Below are 26,522 nucleotides of genomic sequence, written 5' to 3'. Positions count from 1 at the left end.
GAAAAGGTTTGACTGTATCTTTAGATAACGTTACAGTTGTAACGTGTTAATTCATCGACATTAACACCTGCAGCATATATTATTTAAGCCGGTATCTCACTGGGTCACGAATGTTGGCGATTGCATGCTCTTTGCGAAATACATGCACTAACGGGGGGCTTGGAATTGGTCGCATGGAATGTCATTTTTTTTTTCAATTCAAAGAAATCACAATTTGTAAAATGTCGCAAATGATAGCAAACTAGTCGCCAATAGGTGCAATAAATGCAAAACCGTTTTTTAAATCTTATTAATTGTATATTGGTTTCAAATTTAATGGCGACAGTGTGATTTGGAAAAAAAAGTTAAACTCAGAGAATGGAACATTCCAAGCGCGGCCATTTTGTTTGTAGAGGTCACGTATCTTACACGTGTGTCGCACCGCAAGGGAAAATTGACGAAAAATTCGCAAAGTAGCCGCAATGATTTGTCGCCAACAGACGTACGTTGACCAATGGGATGCCAGTTTTTCTGCAGCATATGGGTACCTTTTCCCTAGATAGCCACACGTACCTTTAACGTGTCGCCCTCCTAATATTGCACTGTACAGGATTGTAACAATGTGGGACAAGACGTCATGCATTCACAGTGTGTACTTGACAGTTCTTGAATGGAAAACTTCAAGTCTATGACGCTGGAGTGAAAACATTATTAAATGAAAACCTTCATTCGTAGCATATCCTGTATAAGCTTGAATTTCCTCGGAGTCTTTTGGCTCGTTGTCTTCTGAAGTGACTCACACACGTTTTATCCTACTGGCGGCTCTCGTCAGATTTGGTTGGGCTGGATTCAACAGAAGACGAGTCGGCTGAGAAAGTTGGAGTTTGCTCCATCTGAGCACTCAACCGTCTGATCTCCTCCAATTGAAATGAAAATCTCCTGCTAGTAGATTTAGCGCTGGAGTTTTTGGATCGACACGGACTGTCTACCGGCGACTCGACATGTTCTGATACAACAGGAGAGTTGGGAATGCTCCCGATATCGGGTATGGGCGGTTTGGGGTTGAAGTTTAGCGGCGGCAAAATTCCCGGACGAGTCTGAGATATTTCGTCCATGAGAATCGTTCCAGATCCCCGCCTCTTGTTTCTGTTTTGGTAGCGAAGAATGTCGATGGCAGAGGCGGTGGCTTTGTCGTGCAACTGCCGGAGCCGAGTCAGATGTGACGGGGGAGTGCCGCCGGCGTAGTCCGGGGAAGGCTCGCACGAAGATTCGCGGTCAGAAGAGGACTCGTAAGGGTTAAGTCTGGTGGGTAAGAGCGGCGGCAGGGGTAGAGAACCGCGACGGGCATAACATGGCAACTGTGGAGGTTCAACCTCGTGATTCCCTTCTCGCGAGAGCGGGCGAGAACTCGGCGCTGACGATGAATGCCCCGTGCTGCTCATAACAGGAAGGGTGGATTCGAACTTTGTTCCCGAATCGAAACGTATTGCTTCGCAACTCTGTTGCTTCACTAGTCGCCTTTTCTCTTTGCGTCTATCTCTGGGTAATCGGCCCTCTTTTACTGACATCACTGGTCCATCTTTTACCACGTTACTGAGCTTGCTGAGGGAGCCACAACGCGAACCCTCTGTCAGCTGCCGAAGCTTTTCAGCGGAACTACTCTTCTCCTTGTTCAAAAGACTTAGTTTGGCACTGGAGGTTACCACAGTCGGGTCAAAGCTATGGCGTCGGAGTAGAGGGATTTTCGGCGAACGTCTCCCGTTTTTACTCTCGATCTGTCTTATGTGAGAAGACACCGTGTCATCCTCTTGATCGCTGATGTCATCCGTGTCTTCTGAGCAAGGGTCTAGTTTGGAAAATCTCTTGGGCAGCTCTCCTATAATAACGTCTTCAACGCCAGGGTCCAAAATAGGGCCGAGGTGTTTTGCCTCTTCTTCCCGCTGGGTGGTATTTTCCAGTGCTGATCCAAGGCTGAGTTTCTGCTGCAGCCTGTTGAGATCACAGTTGATGTCGGAGGGAGAGAGTCGTCTGATTCGAGAAGGCGGACTGAGCATGAGTGACTTCGGTACATACAAGTATTGCTTTGTATCCTCACACTGAGGTGTGTCGCTACTTTTTGTGGTAGTGATCAAGATAACCTCTTTTCCCTTCTCTTTGCAGGCGTTGATGAGTAGCTTTAGTACGCGCACGTCTCCAGAGTTCACAGCGTACACCAGTGCAGACGACCCGGGCGAGTCCTCTATTCTCGGATCCGCTTCCTTTCGAAGAAGCAGTTGAACGACATCCGCGCCTGCTTTCTCTTTACAGGCGTATATCAAGGCTGTTCTCCCGGCTTTGTCCCTGCAGTTGACATCCGCTTTGTTGTCAAGAAGATAGCGGACGATTTTTGCCTTGTCAACACTCTGGTCGTCCTTGTAAGTACTCATGCACGCGATCATCAGGGCATTCTGGCCGTCCTCGTTGGCTGTGTTCACGTCAGCACCGCCCTCTATCAGAAGGCGTGCTAAGCGCAGCCGCCGGAGCCATGCGGCCTTCAGTAGGGCGTTTCCCTCCGTTTTTACCATGGAGAGGCTGGTGCCGTCCGCCATGACCATGTGAAGCTCCGGTTACAGTCGGTGAGACAACAGTGTTTAACCGCTCAAATATTTCCGAGTTCCACGGTGTGATGAAGCTGTATGGTGGACGACACTACCATGGGCAGCAAGATGGCGCCCAGGCAGAACCACCGAGGTTCGCCCGCCTGCAGATAACAACATAACCAAGAAAGTCTTGTAGAAATCTGTTAAAGGTTCGGTAACACTGTCTATTCATCACATTATTTTAGTTCAAAAAAGTGTTTCAGTCCAAAACCGTGTTAGCTACTCTCACACGTGATGATGGTTGACACAATGATATCATATTATTTTACCATTAATTAGACAATCTTTGTACTCTTACTAGTGAAATAATGTGATAGAGGGGCGCTATCACATTTTTTCACTAATAGACACACTCTTTGTACTCTTCTTAGTGAAATAATGTAATAGAGGGGTTAATCTACTACAAAGCTATAATTATGTAAGCAAACAAGTGTAACGCAAAGGAATCACCTACCAATGGATGTGTATGAAGAAGTATTAATATATCAACTGTTGAGTCTAGAGTATCATTTACACTATTGGTTCTAAGGTTTAAACATTCTATGATTTATTTACCAATTGGGATATAATTGAATTTATGTAGTGAACAGAACGTTTCATTCATTTTCTCAATTTCTTTCAGTCGGGTACAAAGAAATAGATTTGAATAATCCATGATTAAGTGATATTCATCTTCGATCTCATTAGGGCAGGTGCAGGATGGACAAAACCGCCGGTCACGGGACAATTTTATTATATCTTCCGACTTCTACGTTCAATTTGTGACAGCAGGTTCTTATCTTTGTGATTGCTCTACGAAATCCAAAATTATGCATCTTCGAAATATTCTTCTTACGTCCGTACCTGTCATTTAGCGTGCAGTAAACGAAAAATTTTGAATTATTTTGAATAGACGTATGCCATTCTTGTATGTATATATCCTGTAAACGGAGTCATATACTAGATGGGTTAGCATAACAACATGAGACGACCTAGGGTTTGTCCATACGTGCCCCAAACCATTACTATATTTAAGAATGTCAGTTAGTATAACTTAATACACGATTCAATCAATCATATTCACCAGCAAGTACAACAATTTATGCTTCAAGTGTCTTTGGGCACGTTTACTCAATGGTTCCATGTATGTCGCGTTGAAGCCTCGATTGCACTTGTAGAGGCGACACTAGTAAGGTACCCATGACTGTAGTGTTGTATAAGTGACACTGGCTCGATAGTCCTAAAGAAATAAAAGACTTGCAATTGTAAGTTTACTAAACGGTGCCATGTATGTAAGTGTTGTAGCCTTGATTGTACTTGTAGAGGCGACACTAGTAAGGTACCCATGACTGTAGTGTTGTATAAGTGACACTGGCTCGATAGTTCTAAAGAAATAAAATACTTGTAAGTTTACTAAACGGTGCCATGTATGTAGCGTTGTAGCCTTGATTGCACTTGTAAAAGTGACGCCAGGGAGGTAGCCAAGACTGTAGTTGTATGACACTAGCTCGATAATTATAAAACTTTTAATTACCCCCCCCCCCCCAAGAAAATTCAATACACAATATATATAAAACACGAGAGATTCAAACAGAGATTCAAACAATATCGACTCTAGTCTGAAAGCCAACTCTAGACTCTGGGTTATTGGGTTCGACTTCTTTGTCGTAGACAATAGAAGACGAAAGATTCCACCTTTTCTTTTATGCTTGGGCTTTGTGATCTTAGAAGGAGAATTGCTTTCTTTTTTTCGCTGAATGTGAAGAAATAAAAGGGTTGTCTGCAATACCTTGGAGATGGTTTACAAGGAGACGATTTTGTCCTTTGAAAAAAGCTTCCCTTATATTTAGCATCACATCACACACACTCGCATCTACTTGAGTACAGAAGTGAAGCCCAGAAACGACGCTAATTCATGGCACTTCTGTTATCATCGGTAATTACGGGCAATGCTAGAAGTGACTGATGTAGCCATTAGTGGTGGTTCGGCGGGCCATTAGAGAAATGAGATACATACAGGCAGTTCAAACGTGAAGTCTACAGAGACGGGTACAAAACGGTGCGGGACATTTTCACGCGCCGTTTATAGCCGAGAAGGTCTGCTATTATCTGCAAGCATTTCTGGTAATTTGGACGGTAGTTTCGAATTCTGGGCTGGTAAATATAGAGCGGGTACCTTACTAGGTCGCGCTAATGGCGAGTATTTATGAAAGATATTTACTTATATAAGGCCTGCACACTGAAACCGAATAAGCAGGTCAGTCAAGCAGAACCAGCCAGGATAAAGAATTTGCAAAATTCGCGCCACTTTCGGGTGGGAATTTCAAATGGACCTTATATCCCCTTCACACGAGCAGGAATGAGCCAAAATGCCGTCAGACTGAAAATTCTTTTCTATTCCTGTGAATTCGTAGTGAATTCTAGAAATTCTTACTTCAATCCAGATATTCGTTTGGCCACATTCTGGCAGAATTTGGAGTAGCTTGCCGTTTCGGTTCTCCATCGAATGCATGTCGGATAATGTTGGAATGCTGTAAAATACACTTATACTGCAGTTATGTCTTCACTTCAAATGCACGTCGGAAGTTTTGAGCATATCAAAAACTTTCGGGCCATCCAAAAGAACGGGCACAAATATCTGGAAGGCAGTGAGAGTTTTTAGAATACACTGCGAATTCCCAGGAATAGAAAAGAATTTTCATTCTGACGGCATTCCGGCTCATTCTTGTGGGTATGTCCCAGGGTTACGACTGCTGGGGACCATTGGCGAAAGACATTCAACGACAGGCATTAACAGTTGTTGGTCACCTAAAAAGGTGATTTTTTTTAAGTAAAAAAAAATCGCAATAGGCTAAAGGTTGCGATTCTAGTCGCCAATAGAAGCAATCCCGGCAAATCTCTCTCCTTGATGAATCTTAGGAAAAACATATAGTTTTTGCTGGTGTGTTCTTCTTGTTCTTTCTTCTTTTTCTCTTTCTTCATCTGTCATTAGCAAATGAGACCTGTATGAATCACTATGCAAATATATACAATTCGTGCGCGCGTGCGTATCACATGAGGTCTGTTCGTATTACATAAGGTTCGTATGTTTTCGCATAGTGATTGGTGCGATTTTCATAAGGTTCGTACGTTTTCGCATAGTGATTCGTGCGTATCACATAAGATTCATACGAATTTTATAAAGTTCGTGCAAATGCCTAAGCAACCCCTGAGGCAATTCTAGGGTTGTCACACCGCCGGCACTATAGCTGTGCGTTCTATGTCACTTTGCGGCCCCATGTACGTGTGTAAACAGAACGCTTCCTTTTCGGAAAGCCGTGTGTAAACCCAACCAATACATAACTTCATTACACCCCTGTCACATCATCCAAGATCTTTGGGCGTATCGATGGAAGATCGGCCATATTTAAGATCGACAGAGGGTTGCGCGTATTTTTCACCTGAAAAACGTCCCTGTCAAACATACGCCATACTTTATACCTTGTACAATTGTTGTGCAATAAAGTTATTATCAGAAGCGAGGCTCGGGCGATTGCCGCAGAATCGCTGTCCGATCAGTTTTCGCCAGATGTGACAGGGGTGTAAGGAAAGTCTGCGCACGTTCAATGCGGCTCACCCGACTGCGGAAGTGTTGAAAATGAAATGCTATCAGCGCGAGGCCACGGAGATGAATCCACCGTACATTACCATGCCTGGGTGGTCCCAGCTGCATCACCCACTATACCGCGCTGAGCACTCAAGCAAACACAATCCAATCTCAGCTCCACCCGAGCGCAACCTGCCACGTCTGCTTGCAATTAATATCAATCGATTTCTCTTAAGAGACGATTTCTATATTTGTACCTGGCGCAAATTCAATCCAGTGGACAACGATTATGAACCTATAATCGCGTTCTCAGCACCCACTGTTCAAAGCGTTGCCTTGTTAGTGTAAGTGGACCTAATGATGTGGTTATATTTGCAGCGCTGTAATAAGGTTTGCGCTTTGTCTGAAGATGATGGTTGGGGAAAATGGACACGGGGGCAAGAAATGGTGGGTGATATAGACGCCCACGCAACACCGGCCTGCGTATATTCCGTCCACCCACCCACCCATTTCCATTTCATGACTAAAAGGACGTCAACGACTTACGTAGGCGTCAGAGATCAAAGAACGTCAAGCGCACGTCGTCGTGTTTCCTCTTAAGGATCGACGTGGAAGACTTGTGCCGTTAGGGGATCCTCTTACACGTCATATCACATCAAGGAGGTTAAAAAATGACATTTCTTAACCTCAAGTGTAAAAAAATATGCTTGTGTGAAAAAAAATATCAAAAAAAATATTTAAGTAATGAAAATATGAGGAACAGGAATGCAATCAATAGACTAAGGATAAGCTACCACAGCATGCATATTGAAACCGGAAGACATACCCGTATCCCTCTGGAACAAAGACTAAAGGCTGGTAGAAAATCTATTCAGCTATTTCATACACTCAAGTTCTGAGGAAAGAAAGATTCATATCCCTAATGAAACTAGATAAACCATCGATCATAAAACGTATCATTCTGTTCTTTTGTCTCCAAATTAACTGTAGAAGTTTAATTTTTTAACGTTAGTTTTATCTTGCTTCTGTTAAACGTATTTCTTCAACATGTCTTGTTGTGACCTGTACTGGCAAAAATGTGCAATAAAGGTCTTTATTCATTCATTAACTAGTACAATGCTGAAGGAAGTACTAAACTCCAGATCGAAGGGGGTGCTATGTTCCAATAGATGATAATTCAAGGTAGTGAAAAAAATGCATACTACTTCACAGATTACTATAAAGTACCAACTAGTAAATCGTACAAAATGGAAACGTATCACAGCCTAATGTGAAAACCATAAAAATACGTCACATGTGTAATAGGTTGTTGCCATACTTTGTATCATGTACAATTGTCTTGAAACAAAATTCTTTTGTGACCTACGGTAACTTGTTTTGTTTAGGCACTTTAATAGCCTTTGATTTCAGGAACAATGGCGTGGATTTAGGCCTCCTAGCAGCTTACTCTGGAACTACAGTGGCGTTTGTATTAAAAACTCTCAAAGATGATTACCCAACAAAGCAACGCTTGATCTCCATGATTTCCTACTCAGATTGATAAGTTAGATTAGACCATTATGAGTGCACAATGCAAGTACATGTACAGAAAAAAGCCGCCTAATTGCACACCCCATTTGCCAGTGCAATTCGTGCAAGTATCCGAATGTTGCAACGAAGCGAAGTTATTAAAGCTGGACCGCACCATTACAGGATATAAGGATTTCGTGCAGTTAACAGGTGTGCAATTATCCGTTGTGCAATAAACTGGCTTCCACTGAAGTGCATTCTTTTGGTGACAGACACCTGTTAGCATACGTCAGAAAGAAGTTGCATTTCTGAATTGCATGGACATAGTTGATAACACTTTCAAAGTGGAATACTCAGGGGAGCTTGTATTTAGATATACAATCGCTGAAATGTGCTCAATGTGTTGAAAAGCACGTCTAAGGACTGGTGTACAAATGGCGGAGGCACGTACCACTTTTAAAGGTCAAGTAGATTTCCCGCAAGACATAACTAGCTATACCATAAAAATATTTTCTATATTTGCTACTTCGGCAAGAAAGGAATTCATGAAATTCCATTTCAGGAACCACCAGCTTCAATTTGTAATGTATTTATGCATTCATTTACTGTAAATGCATTTAAGTTCGCGGGGATTTAATTTCGCGGTAGCGGGAAAAAGGACTTTTCGCAGTGGTTTTAATTTCGCGGTAGCACCATTCACTGTAGTCTCTGTTATGGAAAAATGTTCGCGGTGGTTTTAAATTCGCGGTGAAGCGGCCGCCGCGAAAACCGCGAACATTAATCCACCGCGAACATTTCTGCATTTACAGTATTTGACTTAAAACAGGTGGGTAGCCCCTTCAACTTTTGAGAGTTGATGTCCAAGGGGGCCCGCCATACATGTAAAACAACACAAAATAAAACGCGTTACATTCAGTATAAAGAGCAAAAGCAACCAGTGGACAACATACAGTATATACAAGAAACCTGAGGCGTCATAAACAGAATGATAAGGTGATCAAGAAGGGGCAAGAGACAAAGCTAAAAAATTAGCTGTTATATATGCATATATAATACTAACCAATATAACACAACTCAGTACAAAGATATATTCTGGGAAAGAATGCCTGCCTTTTTAGCATTGCATGCACTAGCTATTTTGGGTGGCAGGTCCTTTGCGCACGAAAAATGTATAGCATCTGAAGAAAACTCCGCCAATAACCCACTATGCATGGCATGATCATAGGTATCTAAAACATGTCTTTCCGCAGAGCACCTACCTCTCAAAGAAGATATATCGAGTTTTCAATCGGCCCTACTGCAACAATATCGCCAGTATTCAATATCGCGCGATGGCCTGCTGTGGTAAGATCCGGCCGCGCTTTGTATCCAACCTGCTGAACAAAATGGCAGTCGCCTACACTCTGCGAGCAGACTTTGTCAGCGGTCGCGCGTTTTACATATTCATTAGTCTGTAGCTATGGTCACGGACCTCCTGGTCTCTGCCTCCCACGCGCGCTCTGTAAACATCACGGGTGGCTAGTAGAGGTGATATCTCACTGCACTTGAGGCACCGGTGCGGCACTGCGGGGTTCGTTCACTGCGGCACTTTTGTGTTATTTTCGCGTTTATTTTTTTTTTATGATTTAGATGTTGCGTAATAAAGTACGACTTAGAAGACAACAAAATGCGTTACAAAATCCGTTCTTTATCTCTGAAAATTGCTGAGTCATCTACAAACCCCGCAGTGCCGCACCGGTGCCCCCAAGTGCAGTGGCTGTGAGAGCCCACTTTAACAGTTTCCCATCTGTAATTGTATGCAACAAGAGGATGGGCACTGGTACCGATATTTAGCGGTACAAAACCGGGTTTTCTTGTTGGACCGGTCCGACCTTAAAAAAAATTCGGACCGATTAGAAAATGACCAGATCATATTGGCAGGAGTTAGCTGCTACAGTAGTTGGTTTGATAAGGGTTAGAGTTGAGAAGGGTGGAGTAGAGAGTCCATTTCTACCAGGTGTCTACATTCAAACGTACATACTTTACATGAAGACAGGGTTTTAAAACGCTCATGGGAGTCGGATACTCTACCAAATAGATTTCTTTGTAGAAAATTGGACACTGTTTTCTTTTAATATCTCCCATTTACAAGTTTTTTACATTCAATCAAGTCAAGGTTTAGGTCCGGACTTGGACCTGATCCTCTGGACCTAAACAGAAGCTGGGTTTGAATTTTATGTACTGGTAGCCAGCAGTAGATACAGATGCCGCGATTAACAATATCATGATTTTTCCTATAAAAAGGGAATGTTGTTGTTCATTTTCCATCTAGTCTATTTCAAAATTACTGCTGAATGTTAGTTTTTTTTTCCTTTTTATCCATCATTAGTACACATGTGGTCTTTTGTGCAGGCCTACGGACATGCAATAAAAATTATCCTTATTAGTATTAAAAACGACACCGCTTGCAGCATACTCGCCATCCACACAGAGAAGGTATTCTTAGAACGCTCTTATAATACTGCCCTGATATTTAAGAAAAAGGCTGGCTCGGGACAAAGCATTTTTGCCCGGAGCCTTTTATATTAATGTCAGAGGCACTGATCTCCTCGAAAGCCGCGGGGCAAGCTTACCGAGATTGCTTTACCATGGTAACAGACAAAACAGCCATCTGACATTTATCAAACCTGCTGCGTTGCTAGTGTATATGCCCTTACAGCTGCCTCACGGTGTGAGCATTCAATCCACACAACAAAACACAACACAGCTACTGTAAATGTGGTATCTCACTGCACTTGGCGCACCGGTGCGGCACTGCGGGGTTCCTTCACTGTGACACTGTTGTGTTTTTTTCGCCGATTTTGTATAACGTAGACGTTGCGTAATACGTAACTTAGAAGACAAAAAATAGACAAAATGTAAGAAAATTCGCTCTTTATCTTTGACATTTATTGAGGGATCATACGAACCCCGCAGTGCCACACTGGTGCCCCAAGTTCAGTGAGATACCAGCCTAAGTCCTAGAGGAAAATGCTGTATTTCCGACCGAAGCAAAAACCTGCCGACCCTAGCTAACTTTTTTTAAATGAGGTCTATCGCTGGCAAAAAAATCATTTTTTTCACTACCAGTTCACTACTATATAAAGCAACCGTTGCTAGTTTAAATGCCCTTATAGTTCTCTCACGGTGTGATCGTTCAAGCCACACAACACAACACAGCTACTGTAAGGGATGGGCCGGAAAATGCTGTGGTATCTCACTGCACTTGGGGCACGGGTGCGGCACTGCGTGGTTTGAAAAATTACTCAGCGAATTTCAGAGATGAAAAACAAATTTTCTTACGTTTTGTGTATTTTGCTATCCTTTAAGTCGTACTTTTACGTATTACACAATATCTAGATTATAAAGAAATCGGCGAAAATAACACAACAGTGCCGTAGTTAATGAACCTCGCAGTGCCGCACCAGTGCACCAAGTGCAGTGAGATACCACCTTTTCCAACCCTAGCAAAAGCCTACCGATCCTTGTACATGTCTTTTTGGAGGTCTTTCGCTGGCACAAGAAAGATACTTTTCTTCAGCAGAAGCTGTATAATTCAGTTATTATAATATGACCCGTGCGTTGGTCGACATTGTAAAAAAATTCATGTGTCCGTCGAATATTCTTTTGTTGCGACCTGTACTTAACCCAAATAGTATACATGTACAATAAATAAAGGTCGTCATTCATGCATTCATTGAATTCCTGTGGGTAAAAGAAACGTTGTAGCATCGGTTTCTGAAATGAAAGACATTTGCATGCTCAACGTCATATTAATATACATGTACTGGTGTTGATATTATGCGACGTGTCAACATAAAGGTAACCTAGGTTTTGTAGGTCTTCTATAATTTTTTCATCTTTTATTGGGTTAAGTTTTCATACTCAAAAAATCATAGACTAATAACAAAAAAAACGGGTGAACCATCCAACGAAAATAATGCAAACAGAAATTTAAACTTTGTGTAACAGAAATTTTCCAACCAGAGAAAAGTATTGACATAGCTTCAGATATGACAATGCTGAAATAACGGAAAGAATAAACAGACTGAATATCATCTGCATAAGGTGCCCCACCTCAACTCAGTTTGCCTTTCTTTAAGGCTATATGCTACTCTACTGTGTAAAAGAAAGTAACGTAGCTTAGAAAGGAATCAAATCTAAGGTACTGATTTTTCCAGACCTATGTATATAAGTTTTTCAAGTAAAGTGTTGCTTATTTTACATAACATAGAATATAGAAAAATAATCATTTTTCTGAAGCAACAGAAATTAGAGGAAGATGTTGGAAAATGATTCCATAACATATTTCATAATTCAGTAGATCAGATGTTAAAAGGAAATGTGTATGTTCCTGTCGACGGTCGACCTCCATTTTTTAAAGATCTTTTGTGTAACCTAATATACCTAGGACTACGGCTTTGAGTTGATTTGATTTATTTTACTGTATAGAAAAACAGCCATGACTACCCAACTAGCCGCAGGCTATTATCAAGGGCTAGCCCGGGTAACAATACAACATACAGTAATAGCATTACGTTTCTCGATACATGAGGTTGTCCTTTTGAGCTAGGTTATACAGACAACGCAAGATACGGATAACTTTAGATACGGAGGCGTGTTTACTTGCTAGACTAGCAGACGTACTATTTGTGATAATCTATCTATGATAGCTTTAGTACTATCTGTAATATTCTATCTATGGTTCAAGTAATGTTACGAGACTAGAGTATCATTGTATATATTAGGGCTGGGTATCGGTACAGCGTACCGGTACAAAAACGTTTTTTTTCCCTATTGGACCGGTCCAGAAAAACCGGACATGAAAAAAATTAGGTGGACCAGATGTTGGACCGATTAGAAAATTAAGAGATTATTTTACCAGACATTCACACGTTTTGGCGCTTGCAGGTTGAAGAAAATAACAAGAGTGAAGTAGAGTAGAGTTTATAGTAATTTCTACCAAGTTTTACAGCCAATCGCACAGGTGCGGTTAGCGTTGTAGGATTTTAAAACGCCAGTGTAAGTCTAATACTCCACCAAACAGATTTCTTTGTAGTGAAATGGACCATGGGTACGTGTCAAACTGAATCAGGTCCAGGTTCAGGTCCGGACCAGGACCTGATCCTTTGGACCTGAACCGGACCTGGAACTGAATTTTCTGTACCGGTACCCAGCCCTAGTATATATGGAGTGCCACGCGCGCTGGAAAACCACCCAGAAGTCCGGTAGAGATGATGGTACTACGTAATCATATTTTGAAGCTTTTGTGCTGATCGTAATGGCATTGCGATTGATATCAACGACAAGCTGCTTTCTTCTCTGTGAGCTTCCGTCTTTCAGCTCGAATCAATAGTGGATCCTCTAAAGATGAGCTGGTTTCAAAGCCCTACAAAGCCAAGCGATCCATCCAGATCACTCCGCATGTGATAGGACATTACTTATACTGATGCTCTTACATGGACCCCCCTCCCTAGGTCGTCTATCAGACATGGATGTGTGTAGAGTACAATATCTCAATGTCGGTGGTCTTATCAGCATACACCACTCTTACCAGTCTTTCATCTTTCACTCAATATAGTTAGCCCCCAGCAACCATAACTCTCCTTTCGTATTATCAAGGCCATGTTGATTTGATTATACGGACGGCATCAGCGCGCGCATCAATTTTCGTTCATTTCCAAAAGGTTTTTGACCATAAATGTTCTGTAAAACGTATACAAAGCAACTGTATGAGCAAATCTATACACGCCGTAAATTGAAGACAAATATCAAACAGATTTGCCGTAAATTGAAACAAAAATCCTAAAAAAGAGGATGAAATTTGAAGTCTTGGCTTTATACTAGCTTGTCCAGGTAATTTGGTGCAGTCAAGTATAGATCCTACTAGGTTCTGTAGATTCTATTGAGAAGCGTTTTGTATCAGCACGAAATGTTTAGGTGAAATCAAAATATATTTCTACTAGTTTTCAGGGACAGGAAAGGTGAACTGATGAGTAATAGGCTTATACTGGCTTGTTCAGGTATATGGTTAAAGTCAAGGAAAGATCCTACTAGGTTCTGTAGATTCTATTGAGAAGCGTTTTGCATCAGAACTAAATGTTTGGGTGAAATAAAAATATTTCTTTTTGTTTCTTGAGAGAAAAAATGTGAATCCATGAGTAACAGGTTGATACTGGCTTGTGCAGTTAATTTGTTGAAGTCAAGAATAGAACCTACTAGGATTTGTAGATTATTGATTAAGCTACCGTTTTGTATTTGGGTCAATCGTTTCTATTAGTTTTCTGAGACACGAAAGATGAAACCAGAGTAACAGGTTTATACTGGTTTGTTCAGGTAAATTGCTCAAGTCAACGATAGAACCTAGAAGGTTCTGTAAATTGTTGAGAAGCGTTTTGTATCAAATGTTTGGGTCAAATCAAAACATTTCTACTAGATTCTTGGGACAGAAAAGTTGACCTATGAGTAAATGGTAAATTGTTGGGGATATTATATAATTAATATAAGTCAAGGATATAATCTTCTAGGTTCTGTAGATTTTCGAGAAGGTTCAATCTTGTAGGCAGCGCAGTAATGAGAATACCATGGAACCAGACGATACCCAGGGGTGACAACCAGTTTCGTAACGAATGGTGAAAGAAGGCTACCCGGTTTCGTAAGTCAGTACGTTCCTCCTCTTATAGTTAAACTATGTAACAAAAAACTGTAAATCTAAAAAAAAGGCAAAGCATGCGAGACCAGTAACGTTTATGTCTGCTTGTAGTACAAAACCCATGGGCCCAATCCGTCAGTTTTTTTTTATAATCATTACTGAAACTATTTTTTTTTATAAATAAGGTAGGCGTGCCTGAAAACTTAGCTGAACTAAAGAGTATTTTTTTTTACCTGCACACTAAATACATGATCTAAAATAGCTAATATGCACTTTTCACAGATAGTTTTGAGACAACTCTTTCTATAGATACCCGAACTGAGCTCGCCCTCCCCAATCCCCTAAGAATTCATTCTAAATTATCTAACGATACAGTACAGAGTGAAATTAGATAATTTTCTCACCATAAAAGGTCTTAAAACACAACTCAATATATACTTGCACCGTCTGGTAAATTGTTTTTCTTGAAACGAAAATTATCTAAAGACGGCGCACGGGATGATATTCGGTAATTTTCCAATCATTAAAAGTTGTTAGTTAAAACACAACTCAATAATGAATACTGGTACCGTCTGGTAATTTAACCGGAAGACTTACCGTTTGCTTCGTGATGCTTACATCGCTGTGCTTAGGTCATGTTGATTTGCTTATATGCACCCCATTGGGAATCCCAACACAAATAATATGTGCGAATAATAATTAAAAATAATATGATTAAAAATGATAATTAAACTTTCACCAGCAAAAGTTGCCTTCATTATCAGAGTTCAGGGCGTTAAATGATAACATAAGACACAGAATATGGCATACAAAACAATAAATTATTCATCCTTAAACATCTTCCTGACATTCTATGATGCCAGTATACATTTTATTTTTCGATATTGTTTCAACAATCTGTGACATATATTTGCCCATTTTGCAGCTGCTTTTTATGATTTATAGTATGGCCACGTTGATTTGATTATATGGATGACATCCGCGCTCGCACCAATTTTCGGCCATTTCAAAAAAAAAAAAAGTTTTCGACCACACAATAACTTGTGCAAAGCAGCTGTAAATGAGCACAAATATTCCGTAGATTTAAAAAAAAGTATCAGAAAACAGATAACTAATGCCATAGAATGCCAAAATGAATCTAAAGTCAAAGAATAAGATGTGAAAGGACAGAAAGAAAAAAAAAAATCTATTGTTGGTTGGGGGGAGGTACCCGGACTGAGTACAGAAAATTCAGGTCCAGAGGATCATTTCCAGGTCCGGACATGAACCTGGACCTGATTGTCTGTGGAAACTTGAGAACTGGCAATACTCAAAACAATAGTAATTGGTCAATTTTGCTACAAAGGAATCTGTTTGGTGGATTATTAGACTCCCACTGGCATTTTAAAATCCCATCTCCATGTAATAAAGGCTAACTGTCTCTGTACCTTTGACTGTAGAAACTTGGTGCAATTGACTATAAACTCTACTTGACTTCGCTCTTGTTGTCTTCTTGCCCCCCCCCCCCCCGGTTAGACCCCAAATGGCTGCCGACAAAGTGTGTCCATTTTGTAATTGGCGAAACCTGTTCCTCTGTTCAGTTGTTTTTTTCAGGTCTGTTTTTTTCGAATTGGTCCAAGAAGAAAAAAATGTTTTGCACCCGCATGATGTATTGGTCCCTACACCTAACTGTTGGTATACCATACTATGTGTGTTTAGTCCTATATTCAACCTTCCTGGCCACTTTGATTTCATACTGAAGGCAACTTTTTTTTTTGGCCAAACTTTTTTTTTATTCGCTCGCTCGCATCAGTTTTGGAGTTCCCGGAGGATGTCATCCATATAATCAAATCAACATGGCCTATGGTTAAAAACTAATTTGGGACGAAAATTGTTGAGCATGGGGGTATCATCCATATAATAAATTTAACATGCCTTAATGGTGAACATAACTGGGTTTAGCATATTATTAACTGGATTGTTATAATTAAGGACACTCTGAATTACTCGAGCTCCATATATGGATGAAAGCTCCGTCTTATAATTAATAATAATAAATCAAATCATTTTGCCGACCAACTTCGCCTCTGGCAACAAGTTATACACGTACAAGAGTGGTTTTCTTGTATCAAAATAGTTCTTTTTGAACAATTTCAAAAATTGCTACAAACTAAATTTTTTTAAAAATGGTATGAATAAACTTGAAATTCGCAGAGCTAATACACAGGTGACAATCAGCTATCATAAACTGAAAATAAAACGCTTGACTTTTTCTAAACGGGTTGGGTTTGACTTCTTTTTCCGGAAGCAGAGAAAAATCAAGACGAAAAGCCTCACAATTTGTTCGTCTTTGACAAATGTATAATAAAGAAGGTCTTCCGTTCGGTAAAGCTCCGTTCTTATTCTTTGAAGCGTCCCATCACGCATGCGGTGCAACTCTGACGTGCGTTCCGTACACGAGTGCGTCAATGAAGATGATATCAGTCGGCAACGCTAATTTGTCATGATCAGAGGTTTATAATGTAGGTATGAACTCTTATTGGAAGAGACCTTCAACCTAACATCTTATATGAAACCTCATAACTCCCTCTAGACATGGAACGATTAAAAATGATCAGTCGAAGATTAGAATGGTACATGCATACATAGATACATTGCAGTAAACTGGCTGAATTAAGTTAGTTTTAGTAATATATGATAATACGTAAACATAATATACTTGTCATTAATCTATACACAGCAAGGCTATAATTTGCAATTATCAACGTTGACCACAATAATTTGCTTAATATCAAAAACGGCGTATAAAACAGTATTTAAAGTGTAGACATGGAGATATGGAAAAGCCCTGCTTTTGTACCTATTTTATCTGGCAAAAAGTATGCTAAGCTGTAGCCCTAGTTTTAAACCCATGCGGTGAACATTGCTGTAGGCTGAAGACTAAAACAAGACACTAAGAAGGAATGAAGATTTCAGAAAACAGAGAGACATGGGAAAACGTCATTGTATGATATTCTGTTCGACGCATATCATGGTAGTTATGGCATCTCAAGATGTAGACAAATCTGTAGCATGGAGTAAAATTCGAATAACTTCCTAAAACTGCGTATCTAGAACATTCCATTATAAAGTGAAATTCAGTTTCAACAGGATTTGCTTTGTTGTTAAAGAGAATACTAAAACTCTCTTTTAAGCTCTTGATTAGCCCTACCCCATTCTAACACTATATGAAAGACTTATTTTAGCTCTTATTGTTATAGTAATTAGAATGTTGAGTTTTATTCTAAACATCTATTTTGTACTTTATGTAATAGTTGAGGATGTGACAATTCGGACGCCGCCATTTTGTTGCTAAACGTCACGTATTTTACCCTTCTGCCGCACGTCAGTGTGACCAGGAGGGAAATTGGGTGAAAATTCGCACAAATTTACCGCAATTATCTGTCACCAAAGCACCGAGATACCCTCTTTTAAAGCGTACAGCGTGTGCAATCACGTCTGTACATCTGATATCATGCATGCAGTCCTTGACTTCTCATTGTCATATTTATGTACTGCACACACCGTGGCATGCAGCATCTCCTCTGAGATACACGTAACGTAGTCGTGCGTCAAGAATGATACCAGGTTAACGATATTATTCTACTACACGCTTTAGCACCCGTGAGATTAATTTCAACCAACCTGAAGATCAGTTACGTCGTTAGATGTCATAGATGAAAGGCGACAAGATTTTGCGCCAGAATCATACAAGGTTATTATGAACATAATCATGTTACGCCCACCTGTAGTAGAGACTTGATAAGGTGGTATCTCACTGCGCCTGGGGCACCGGTGTTGCACTGCAGGGTTCGAAAGATTACTCAACGAAATTCAGAGACAAAGAACGAACTTTCTAACGTCTGTTGTTGTCTTCTAAGTCAGTCTTACGTATTACGCAATATCTGGATTATAAAAAATCGGCAAAATAGCACAACAGTGCCACTTTGAACGAACCCCGCAGTGCCGCACCAGTACCCCAAGTGCAAGAGATACCACCTTTAATGATATTATTCTACTACACGCTTTAGCACCCATGGGATTAATTTCAACCAACCTGAAGATCAGTTACGTCGTTAGATGTCATAGATGAAAGGCGACAAGATTTTGCGCCAGAATCATACAAGGTAATCATGAACATAATCATGTTACGCCCACCTGCAGTAGAGACTTGATAAGTATTAGAAATCTCAATCTATTCGTTTTTCGTCAGATTAGAAGACGAATGTATGCCTGTTTTGAGTGAAGTTCTGTTTTCGATATGCCTGTTGTTATCTGCAAAAAATTAAGGTACTGTTTTCTGTCTTTGAATCTGTGTATGTGCGCTCTCGTGTGTGTCCTTGTGTGTCTGTGTCCGTGTGCATATTTGTGTCTGTGTGTGTTTGTTTGTGTGTCTGCGTGTATGTTTGTGTGTGTTTCTGCGTATTTTTATGTGTTTACAAGTGTGTGTGCGTGTGTGTGTGTGTGTGTGTGTGTGTGTGTGTGCGTTTCGATGCGGTATATTACGAAACAAAAACAAATGGAAGGATTTAAATGGTATCTGGTATGTACTTGGTAGTTTGGGCCCCTCGTGTGTGACCTTGGTACTACATAAAAAGCTTCTGATCTTTGTATCTTTTTTTCCGTAGCCAAAGAAGGTATCCGTCTCATTCTTCTTTGAGCTACCGCCCCGCCCCCACCCCCTTTTAGAAGTGAACCTTCTGACGTCTGAACACAGTCATTTTGTACCCTTGAAAAATGAGCGGAGTAGGCAATTCTATAGGCGATGAATCAGCGCCTGTTGGCAACTGATAAGATGGGTTCATCCGTGCGTATATATTCAAGTCCGTATGAGGTCCGTATGGAAGTCGTAGCCTCTATCAGGCTCCACAGGTCACTGGAAAAATATGAAAAAATTGAAAAATATACGAGTAAGCATGATCGCAAACCATACTCCTCGTCCAGCTTACGGCTTGCTATCGGTCTATATTTGTCCGATTTCCGATATTTTTCGCCCTGTGATGCCTGGTAGAGGCTATGACTGTGATATGGACCCCATAGGGACTTAAATATATACGCACGTTTGAACCCACCTTTTGAGACTGTCTTTTCCAAACAGTCGCTTGACTCAGAGCCATACCCACATACTGCTCAGGTGTCCGCCTAGTCTCCAAAGCAATTACGCTGCAATTGATGTCGAAACGGAGAATACAAAAGAACCAGAGGGCCGAACATACGAGAGACTATGCACTAATTGCGCATCTTTCCTGTCTAAAGATTTTCGACAGAACTTTCGACGGTGAAATTAGTTCCATTTACCGCTGTGGCACCATAGCATTTCACAACTGTTTATACAAATAAGGTCCTCTATATTGTTAAATTTTCCATTCTTGCTATGCTACGTATGTCAAGCGTTTGAAACTGCTAACACGAATATCAGTGGAGTTTTAGAATGTCCTCCCTACTTAGGCAGATTATGTTCTATTTTGCATCAACAGCATTTAAGTATGCAAATTTTCACTTAACTTCTTACATGGCACATGAAAATAGCAAGGAAACTCAAAAGTTAATAATAAAAATTAGGACAGAAAAAATTAGCACATAATGGTAATCTTCCCGCACACCAAAAAATGTTAAGGGGCGTGTGTTGTGATATGATTAAGAGATAACGTTAAAGACGTGAAAAACGGCCTGGCTTTATGAAAACACAATTATGTATTCCCACAGTATTAATTCCAAACTAAATTTTATCTAGGCAACGGAGCTGTATTTCACACCTGGTTAACAGAAACATTATTGCACTTCTTTTTTTCCGGCTACTGACATGCCTTCTCTTTTACAGTTTATAACCTGTATAAACATATCATATGGAGTTGAAAATGCCAATATCATGATGCATTCAGTTTTGTAGTGTGAAACTGTATTTTTGGGGGCCACTATGGCCGACATCAAGACCTAAAGAAGCAGAAGAAAAAGAGAATCCCTACCAATCCATCCTAATGCTTTAGCATCGAATGCAGAAGTACAATGTTCTATAGGCCTCACCTGCGACATTTGACACAACATCACAACAATGGGATGCTAAAATATATGTATACACGAGAGTGTATAGATGTATTTATATACCAGGGTCAGGCAGGGTGTATAAATCTATGTGTACACGAGGATGTTAAAATCTATGTATATACAAGGGTGTATAAATCTATGTATACACGAGTGTGTATAAACCTATAGGCTATACGAGGGTGCATAAATCTACATGTATGTATACACGAGGGTGTATAAACCTATACGAGGGTGTATACATCTATGTATACACGAGGGTGCATAAACCTATCCGAGGGTGTGCAAATCTATGGATACACGAATGCGTATAAACCTATACGAGGGTGTGCAAGTCTATGTATACGCGAGGGTGTATAAACCTATACGAAGGTGTATAAATCTATGTATACACGAGGGTGTATAAACCTATACGAGGGTGTATAAATCTATGTATACACGAGGGTGTATATATACACGACTACATGGCTTTTCCAAGTGAGGAAAATAAAGGAATCAGAGGTGGAATATACCAGACGAAAGAAAAAGATCAAACAATTCCTAGTTGTGACAATGCACAAGTCTAATATACACCCTGAAGACGTACGTAGAGTCGACATCTTTCAATTGCCTGCACGGCTAGTTCGTTCCTTGGTACCGGTAATGTGATATCTAATTGGTCGATAACCTATACGGATGTATTGTAAAAACTTGGCAGACACAGACATGGAACTCTGCCATCATAACCTAGCATGTGCTGATGCCAAACGTAAAAATACAGCTCGTGTCTCCTTGCCTTCATACGTCAACCACACAGTCCACATGAAATACATATTACAAAATGTCCTTCACTATAACCGATGTACACTTTACAGCTATATTTGTCCGATGCGTTTCTGAGCATTCTAGGCGACTGTGTAAGACTGTATCGAAGCTATGCATGTAGACGAGACTGTAGATATTGTAAATGTAATTTTAGTATTTTCTGCACTCCCCAGCCGTACCTCTCGCTGTATTCATAACAGAGAAGATATTTCATAGCCAGTCTAATAACAGCGCGAAAATCAGCACCATAGACATACCCACTGTTCAATCAAAGGACGATGCTATATATATCTACATCACATACCTTTCCTGTAACAAAAGCCCGTTGATGAAGATATTCCTGTAGTAGTTCCGCTCCTGCTGAGATCCCCTGTAAGAAGACGTCTCCTTTCTCCTCCTCTGCCTTTGCCAAGGAAGATTTCCCGTCAAAAGAGCAGCTATCTGAGCTTCCGTCCCCCGACGCCGGCTTGCGTTTTCGCTAACATAGGTGTGTATGACGCAGACGTACATGGACATAAAAGGCAATATTGGTACAACATAGTAATGGTTTCCCCTAGCACGGAAACCCAGAGGGACTGAGGGCGTACATTTCCATTTATTTAAAACAACATATGCAATGGTAATGACGTGGGTAGCCAGAATAACTCAGGGGGAGTTCAGAGGAATCGCCGATCCTAAAAGGCTCGGCGTGTCAAGTGATTGGCCCCAGGACACCAGATTATCGAGCCGTGGTCATGCAACAACATAGGTCGTATGGAACGAGCCTTTTAAGGATAGAATGCAGAATGCAAACATAAGCGTCAGAGTGATCGTCACAGCTAGTACTCTCACACACACACACACACGCCAGAAGACTCAGTTCCCAGACATGATGAAATTTGCACTACTTCATATTCATTTCGGGGTTTGTCATGTAAAAAATTGGCATGGATTGCAAGCCGATCAGTACTCGCAACCCAGTAATGAATACATTTCGGCCTGAAAGATATCAAAAGCCGAGAGGTTTGAAATAGACGTATATTTTGTTCATACATTGTACAAGTCATGTATACGGTAGGCGTGTATACATTTGATCTCGTGTTGGAAAGGAGGGCGCAGTAATATAGGGTATCATATATATATATATAGTCATGATTATATTTAGAGTTTGTAATAACCCCAATGTCATTACTTGTACCACAATTGTACTGTCCAAATCTGATATTTTAGCACACGTAAATTATACGTAAAGGCGTACTTTAATGAAACAAAAACACCTTTGCATCCATGCATGATAGGATTTCGTGCGATGTATGGACTATTTTTAGCTATATGGCACGGTTTTATTGTTTATGTATATAGTGCGTAAAAATTAGTCTGGGGGACGTCCACTTGGAAATATGAAAATGGAATTTACGGTCTGCTTTAAATAGGATTTCGTTATTTCGGACGACACCATGTGATATAAAGATAACCCTACGTGCATTCCTTTGTCAAATTGAACTGCCAGTCCTTTCAGATGTCTTTCAGATGTCTTCAGATGACATATTAAATTATTCTCTGAAGAATTTTACCCGACGTGTGTTTCTTCAAAACTAATTCTGATGATTACATGATTTTGCAATCCACTTTTGTTCTTTTATCTTATAAAAATTATTACATTTGTATAATGATAAATATTTGTTTTTTTATATGAGGGGGATTTGTACTGCCTCACAGGTTTTTTCCTCCCAATGCATCTTTTTCATGATTCTCCTTACTTGACTGTTATTGTTTTCATATCAGTAGATACGGTCATGTTGATTCGGTAATATGAGTTCTCTGGGGACCCCAAAACTGATGCTTGTATGCGATTCAAATGTTGTCTTCATTATGAAAACACAAGGAGTATGCTATACAAAACGTCAAATTCTTCATGTCTGTGCTTAAACATTTTCTTTTTCGACTTTGTAATTGTCAATGACTTTATATCTTATTTGCTACTCAAAGTATGCATTTGCTTATTTAGCAGATGCTTCGTGCGATTTACAATCTTTTATGTAGAAAGCGTTTTTAACGGGCGGAAATTGTCATCCATATAATCATGCCTGGATAAAATAAAACTAGCAGGTGTTTTAAGTTAGAATAAGAATATAATAAAACTGGGAATCAGATGTTTTAAGTTAGAATATCAATAGATAATAGGTGTTTTAGGTTAGAATGTGTCGAAAAGATAAAGTGAAACTGTGAATCAGATATTTTACGTTAGATACATATAATAGCAATAGATAGAAATAAAATGAGAATCAGATTTTTTTAGGAAGAATGTGTATAAATAAACAAAAGTAAAACTAACAGGAAGGTGTTTTACGTTAGAATATGTATAAACGGGAAAAAAATAAAACTGCTTTAAGTTTGAATATGTATAATTAGATCAAACAAATATTGATATGCTTTAAGCTATAATATGTGCGTGTGAATAAAATAAAGCTAACAAGTATGTGTTTTAAGTTAGAATATGTGTACATGAATAAAATAAAACTATCAGGTACGTGTTTTGAGTTAGAATACTGTGCATGAATAAAAGAAAACTAACAAGTGAGTGTTTTAAGTTGGTGTATAAAAATTAAACTGAGAATCGGATATTTTAAGTTAGAATATATGTATGAATCAATAAAATAAAACTCACAGTCAAGTGTTTAAAGTTAGTACATAAAATAAAACTGAGAGTCAGATGTTTTCAGTTACAAGTGGTGTTTTATCTGACACATCTGACCCGGTCCGTTTGACGTTGATACAGTTTCCATGGCGCAGTCTCCTGTGTGGATACTTGATAAGGCGGCGTTAATGCGTCAACTGCTCGGCAGCGGCTCGAGTTAATGGGATCAGTGGCAGGGAAGTACGTGCGCGAGAGGCAATTTTGTTTGGAATAGCTCACACCAAGAATAGCGATGAGATGGATGCAGCATGCAACAACTAGAAGGGAAACTCCGACCGGACAAACGGGTTCATAACATGCGATATCATATCGCACAGGTTGGCTACAGAAGGGAAACCCCGACCGGACAAGCGGGTTCATAACATGCGATATTATATCGCACAGGTTGGCTACAGAAGGGAAACCCCGACCGGTCAAGCGGGTTCATAACATGCGATATTATACCGCACAGGTTGGCTACAGAAGGGAAACCCCGAACCGGACAAGCGGGTTCATAACATGCGATATTATATCGCACAGGTTGGCTACAGAAGGGAAACCCCGAACCGGACAAGCGGGTTCATAACATGCGATATTATATCGCACAGGTTGGCTACAGAAGGGAAACCCCGAACCGGACAAGCGGGTTCATAACATGCGATATTATACCGCACAGGCTGGCTACCCAATAATGCGTGAACTAGCGCGGTGTCATACCTCATTGGGAACGTGTATTTTTACACGGGATGAAAGCATGGAGTGCCTAATACAAAATCGATCGGTGTTGGAGAATTGCCAGTGGGGCAATTTTCACATTTTTACTTTATTGTGCTATAGTACATGTACAGTAATGTCGCAGTGCAGACAATATTGCATTGCCTATGTTGTAGATATGGTGGTTTATTCGGTGGTTATCGCACCTGACCAGGGATTATCTCATCATATACACCTCGGGGCGGGGCATTAAACCTTTATTATTACGTATACCTTCGCTTAGAAGGTTAATGTTTTGTGAAGTTGTTTGTACATGTATGTAGGGTACTGCAGAAGATGTTCCAGTTTCGATATCTTTTATATCGTTGTGCCTCCATAGAATTCACGTGCTGTTACGGTTCAGACCCAGGTTTCGGTCGGTCCAGAACCTAATGGTTGGTGAAAACTTGTGAATGGGCGATACTTGAAACAATTTGCTTCAAGGGACTCTATTTAGTGGAGTATCTGACTACAACTGGCGTTTTAAGATCCTGTCTTCAGAGTTTTAAACTCTTTAAATTTGATTGTGGAAACTTGGTAGAAATGATTATAAACTCTGCTCTACTTCGTTATTTTTTAAAGTTTTCTTGAACTGGTAGGCGCCTGAAAACGTGTTAACTCCTGCCGATATAACCTGGTCATTTTATACTTTGAAATCCGGTTCACTGATTTTTTCCAGGTCCGGTCCAACAAGAAAAAAAAAAGGTTTTTTTTACGGGTACATCGTACCGGTACCCCTAGGTGCCACACATTATGGCTTTGGCTCGGTCGCATTCACACACTGAAGTCTCAATTTGTGCCTAAACTAATTTCACATTTCCCCAGACAGTATCACAGGAAGTACAGTGAACATGACTGGAATATTAAATAAGCATATTGCAAATTCCCGTCTGCAGGGACGTATCGTGAAAAGAGCAAACAACGGATAACAATATTTCTATTGATGTTGACATGAATCTATAACCGACCGGGTTCAACTTCTTTCTCTGGAAGACAAAGGGTCCCATTTATTAGCTCTGTGATAAATTCTACAATCATGATTAGCTCTGTCTTAAAGTATACAATATGTATATATTATATATATTAGCTAGCTGTGATATACTTGGACCTCAACCAGGCAATTCAATAGGACATAACTTATATATTGCATGTAGTGAGTTAGAAAAGTCACAAGACATTTATTAATGTTATATTAAATTAGTGACATTTGTGAATGGAGGTATTGTTTTTGCTGCCTCAGTCTTCATAATATGTGTCACCATTTCTACATACCACCAGAAATGGTGGAATTATGAGAATGTATGTTAATAGTTTCGTACAGCTTGAAGTACCAACGGCGTGAATAACATAACGTTCACTGCCAATTACACAAATTGAAACAGCTTCAATGGAAAAGTTTTTATTTCAAACTACGTAAATAGTAACACCGTCACCAGGAATTGTATGAATAAAATAGCCAATCCTATGGATTCCGCTATTTTTTTTTAAATTTCACCTGAAAGGATTGTAAGTAGATTGCAAGTGCTTTACTTAACCGTATCCAGACTGGGCCCATTCGGCCAGGCTTCATGATTTCAAATTGGCTTGGTGTACGATCACAAAATTTGAAGGTGGTGATCATGATGTGCTCGTTAAGTTTTACAATTCTTAAAATTGTACATCACAATGACGATATATTACGTAATTGATTTTGTTAGATAAAAATTCCTATGGTACCTAAAGGTATCACACAAAAATCTAACTACACTTTGTAATTGCCATTAACAGGGAATGTGTGCTTTCAGTTGGCAAATTCTTACATTGTGAAATAACTTAACATTACCTAATAACCAACACCAAGTCTGATTGGGACTCCGTCAGCCTTGTTCACGGAATGGACCCGTCTGC

General features: G+C 40.1%; 2 protein-coding genes across 2 annotated transcripts in view; both read right to left on the bottom strand.

The window, feature by feature from the left end:
* LOC118412507 (ankyrin repeat domain-containing protein 34C-like) lies at window positions 1-22,014 on the bottom strand. Its single transcript, XM_035815394.1, has 2 exons — window positions 21,531-22,014; window positions 1-2,719 (listed from the first exon to the last, which is right to left on the bottom strand). The coding sequence occupies exon 2, from the start codon at window positions 2,571-2,573 to the stop codon at window positions 792-794; it is 1,782 nt and encodes a 593-aa protein (XP_035671287.1). The 5' UTR covers window positions 2,574-2,719; window positions 21,531-22,014; the 3' UTR covers window positions 1-791.
* LOC118411076 (N(G),N(G)-dimethylarginine dimethylaminohydrolase 1-like) overlaps window positions 2,618-26,522 on the bottom strand; it is a 30,769-nt gene continuing 6,864 nt past the window's right edge. Inside the window, exon 5 of the mRNA XM_035813085.1 lies at window positions 2,618-2,719. Within this exon, the coding sequence (XP_035668978.1) occupies window positions 2,618-2,719 (102 nt within the window). The remainder of the gene's footprint in view (window positions 2,720-26,522) is intronic.

The sequence above is a fragment of the Branchiostoma floridae genome, chromosome 3 (genome assembly GCF_000003815.2).
Source record: "Branchiostoma floridae strain S238N-H82 chromosome 3, Bfl_VNyyK, whole genome shotgun sequence".
Taxonomy (NCBI): Eukaryota; Metazoa; Chordata; class Leptocardii; order Amphioxiformes; family Branchiostomatidae; genus Branchiostoma; species Branchiostoma floridae.
The sequence above is the reverse complement of the archived record's forward strand: the minus strand, read 5'-3'. Positions and strand labels throughout refer to the sequence as shown.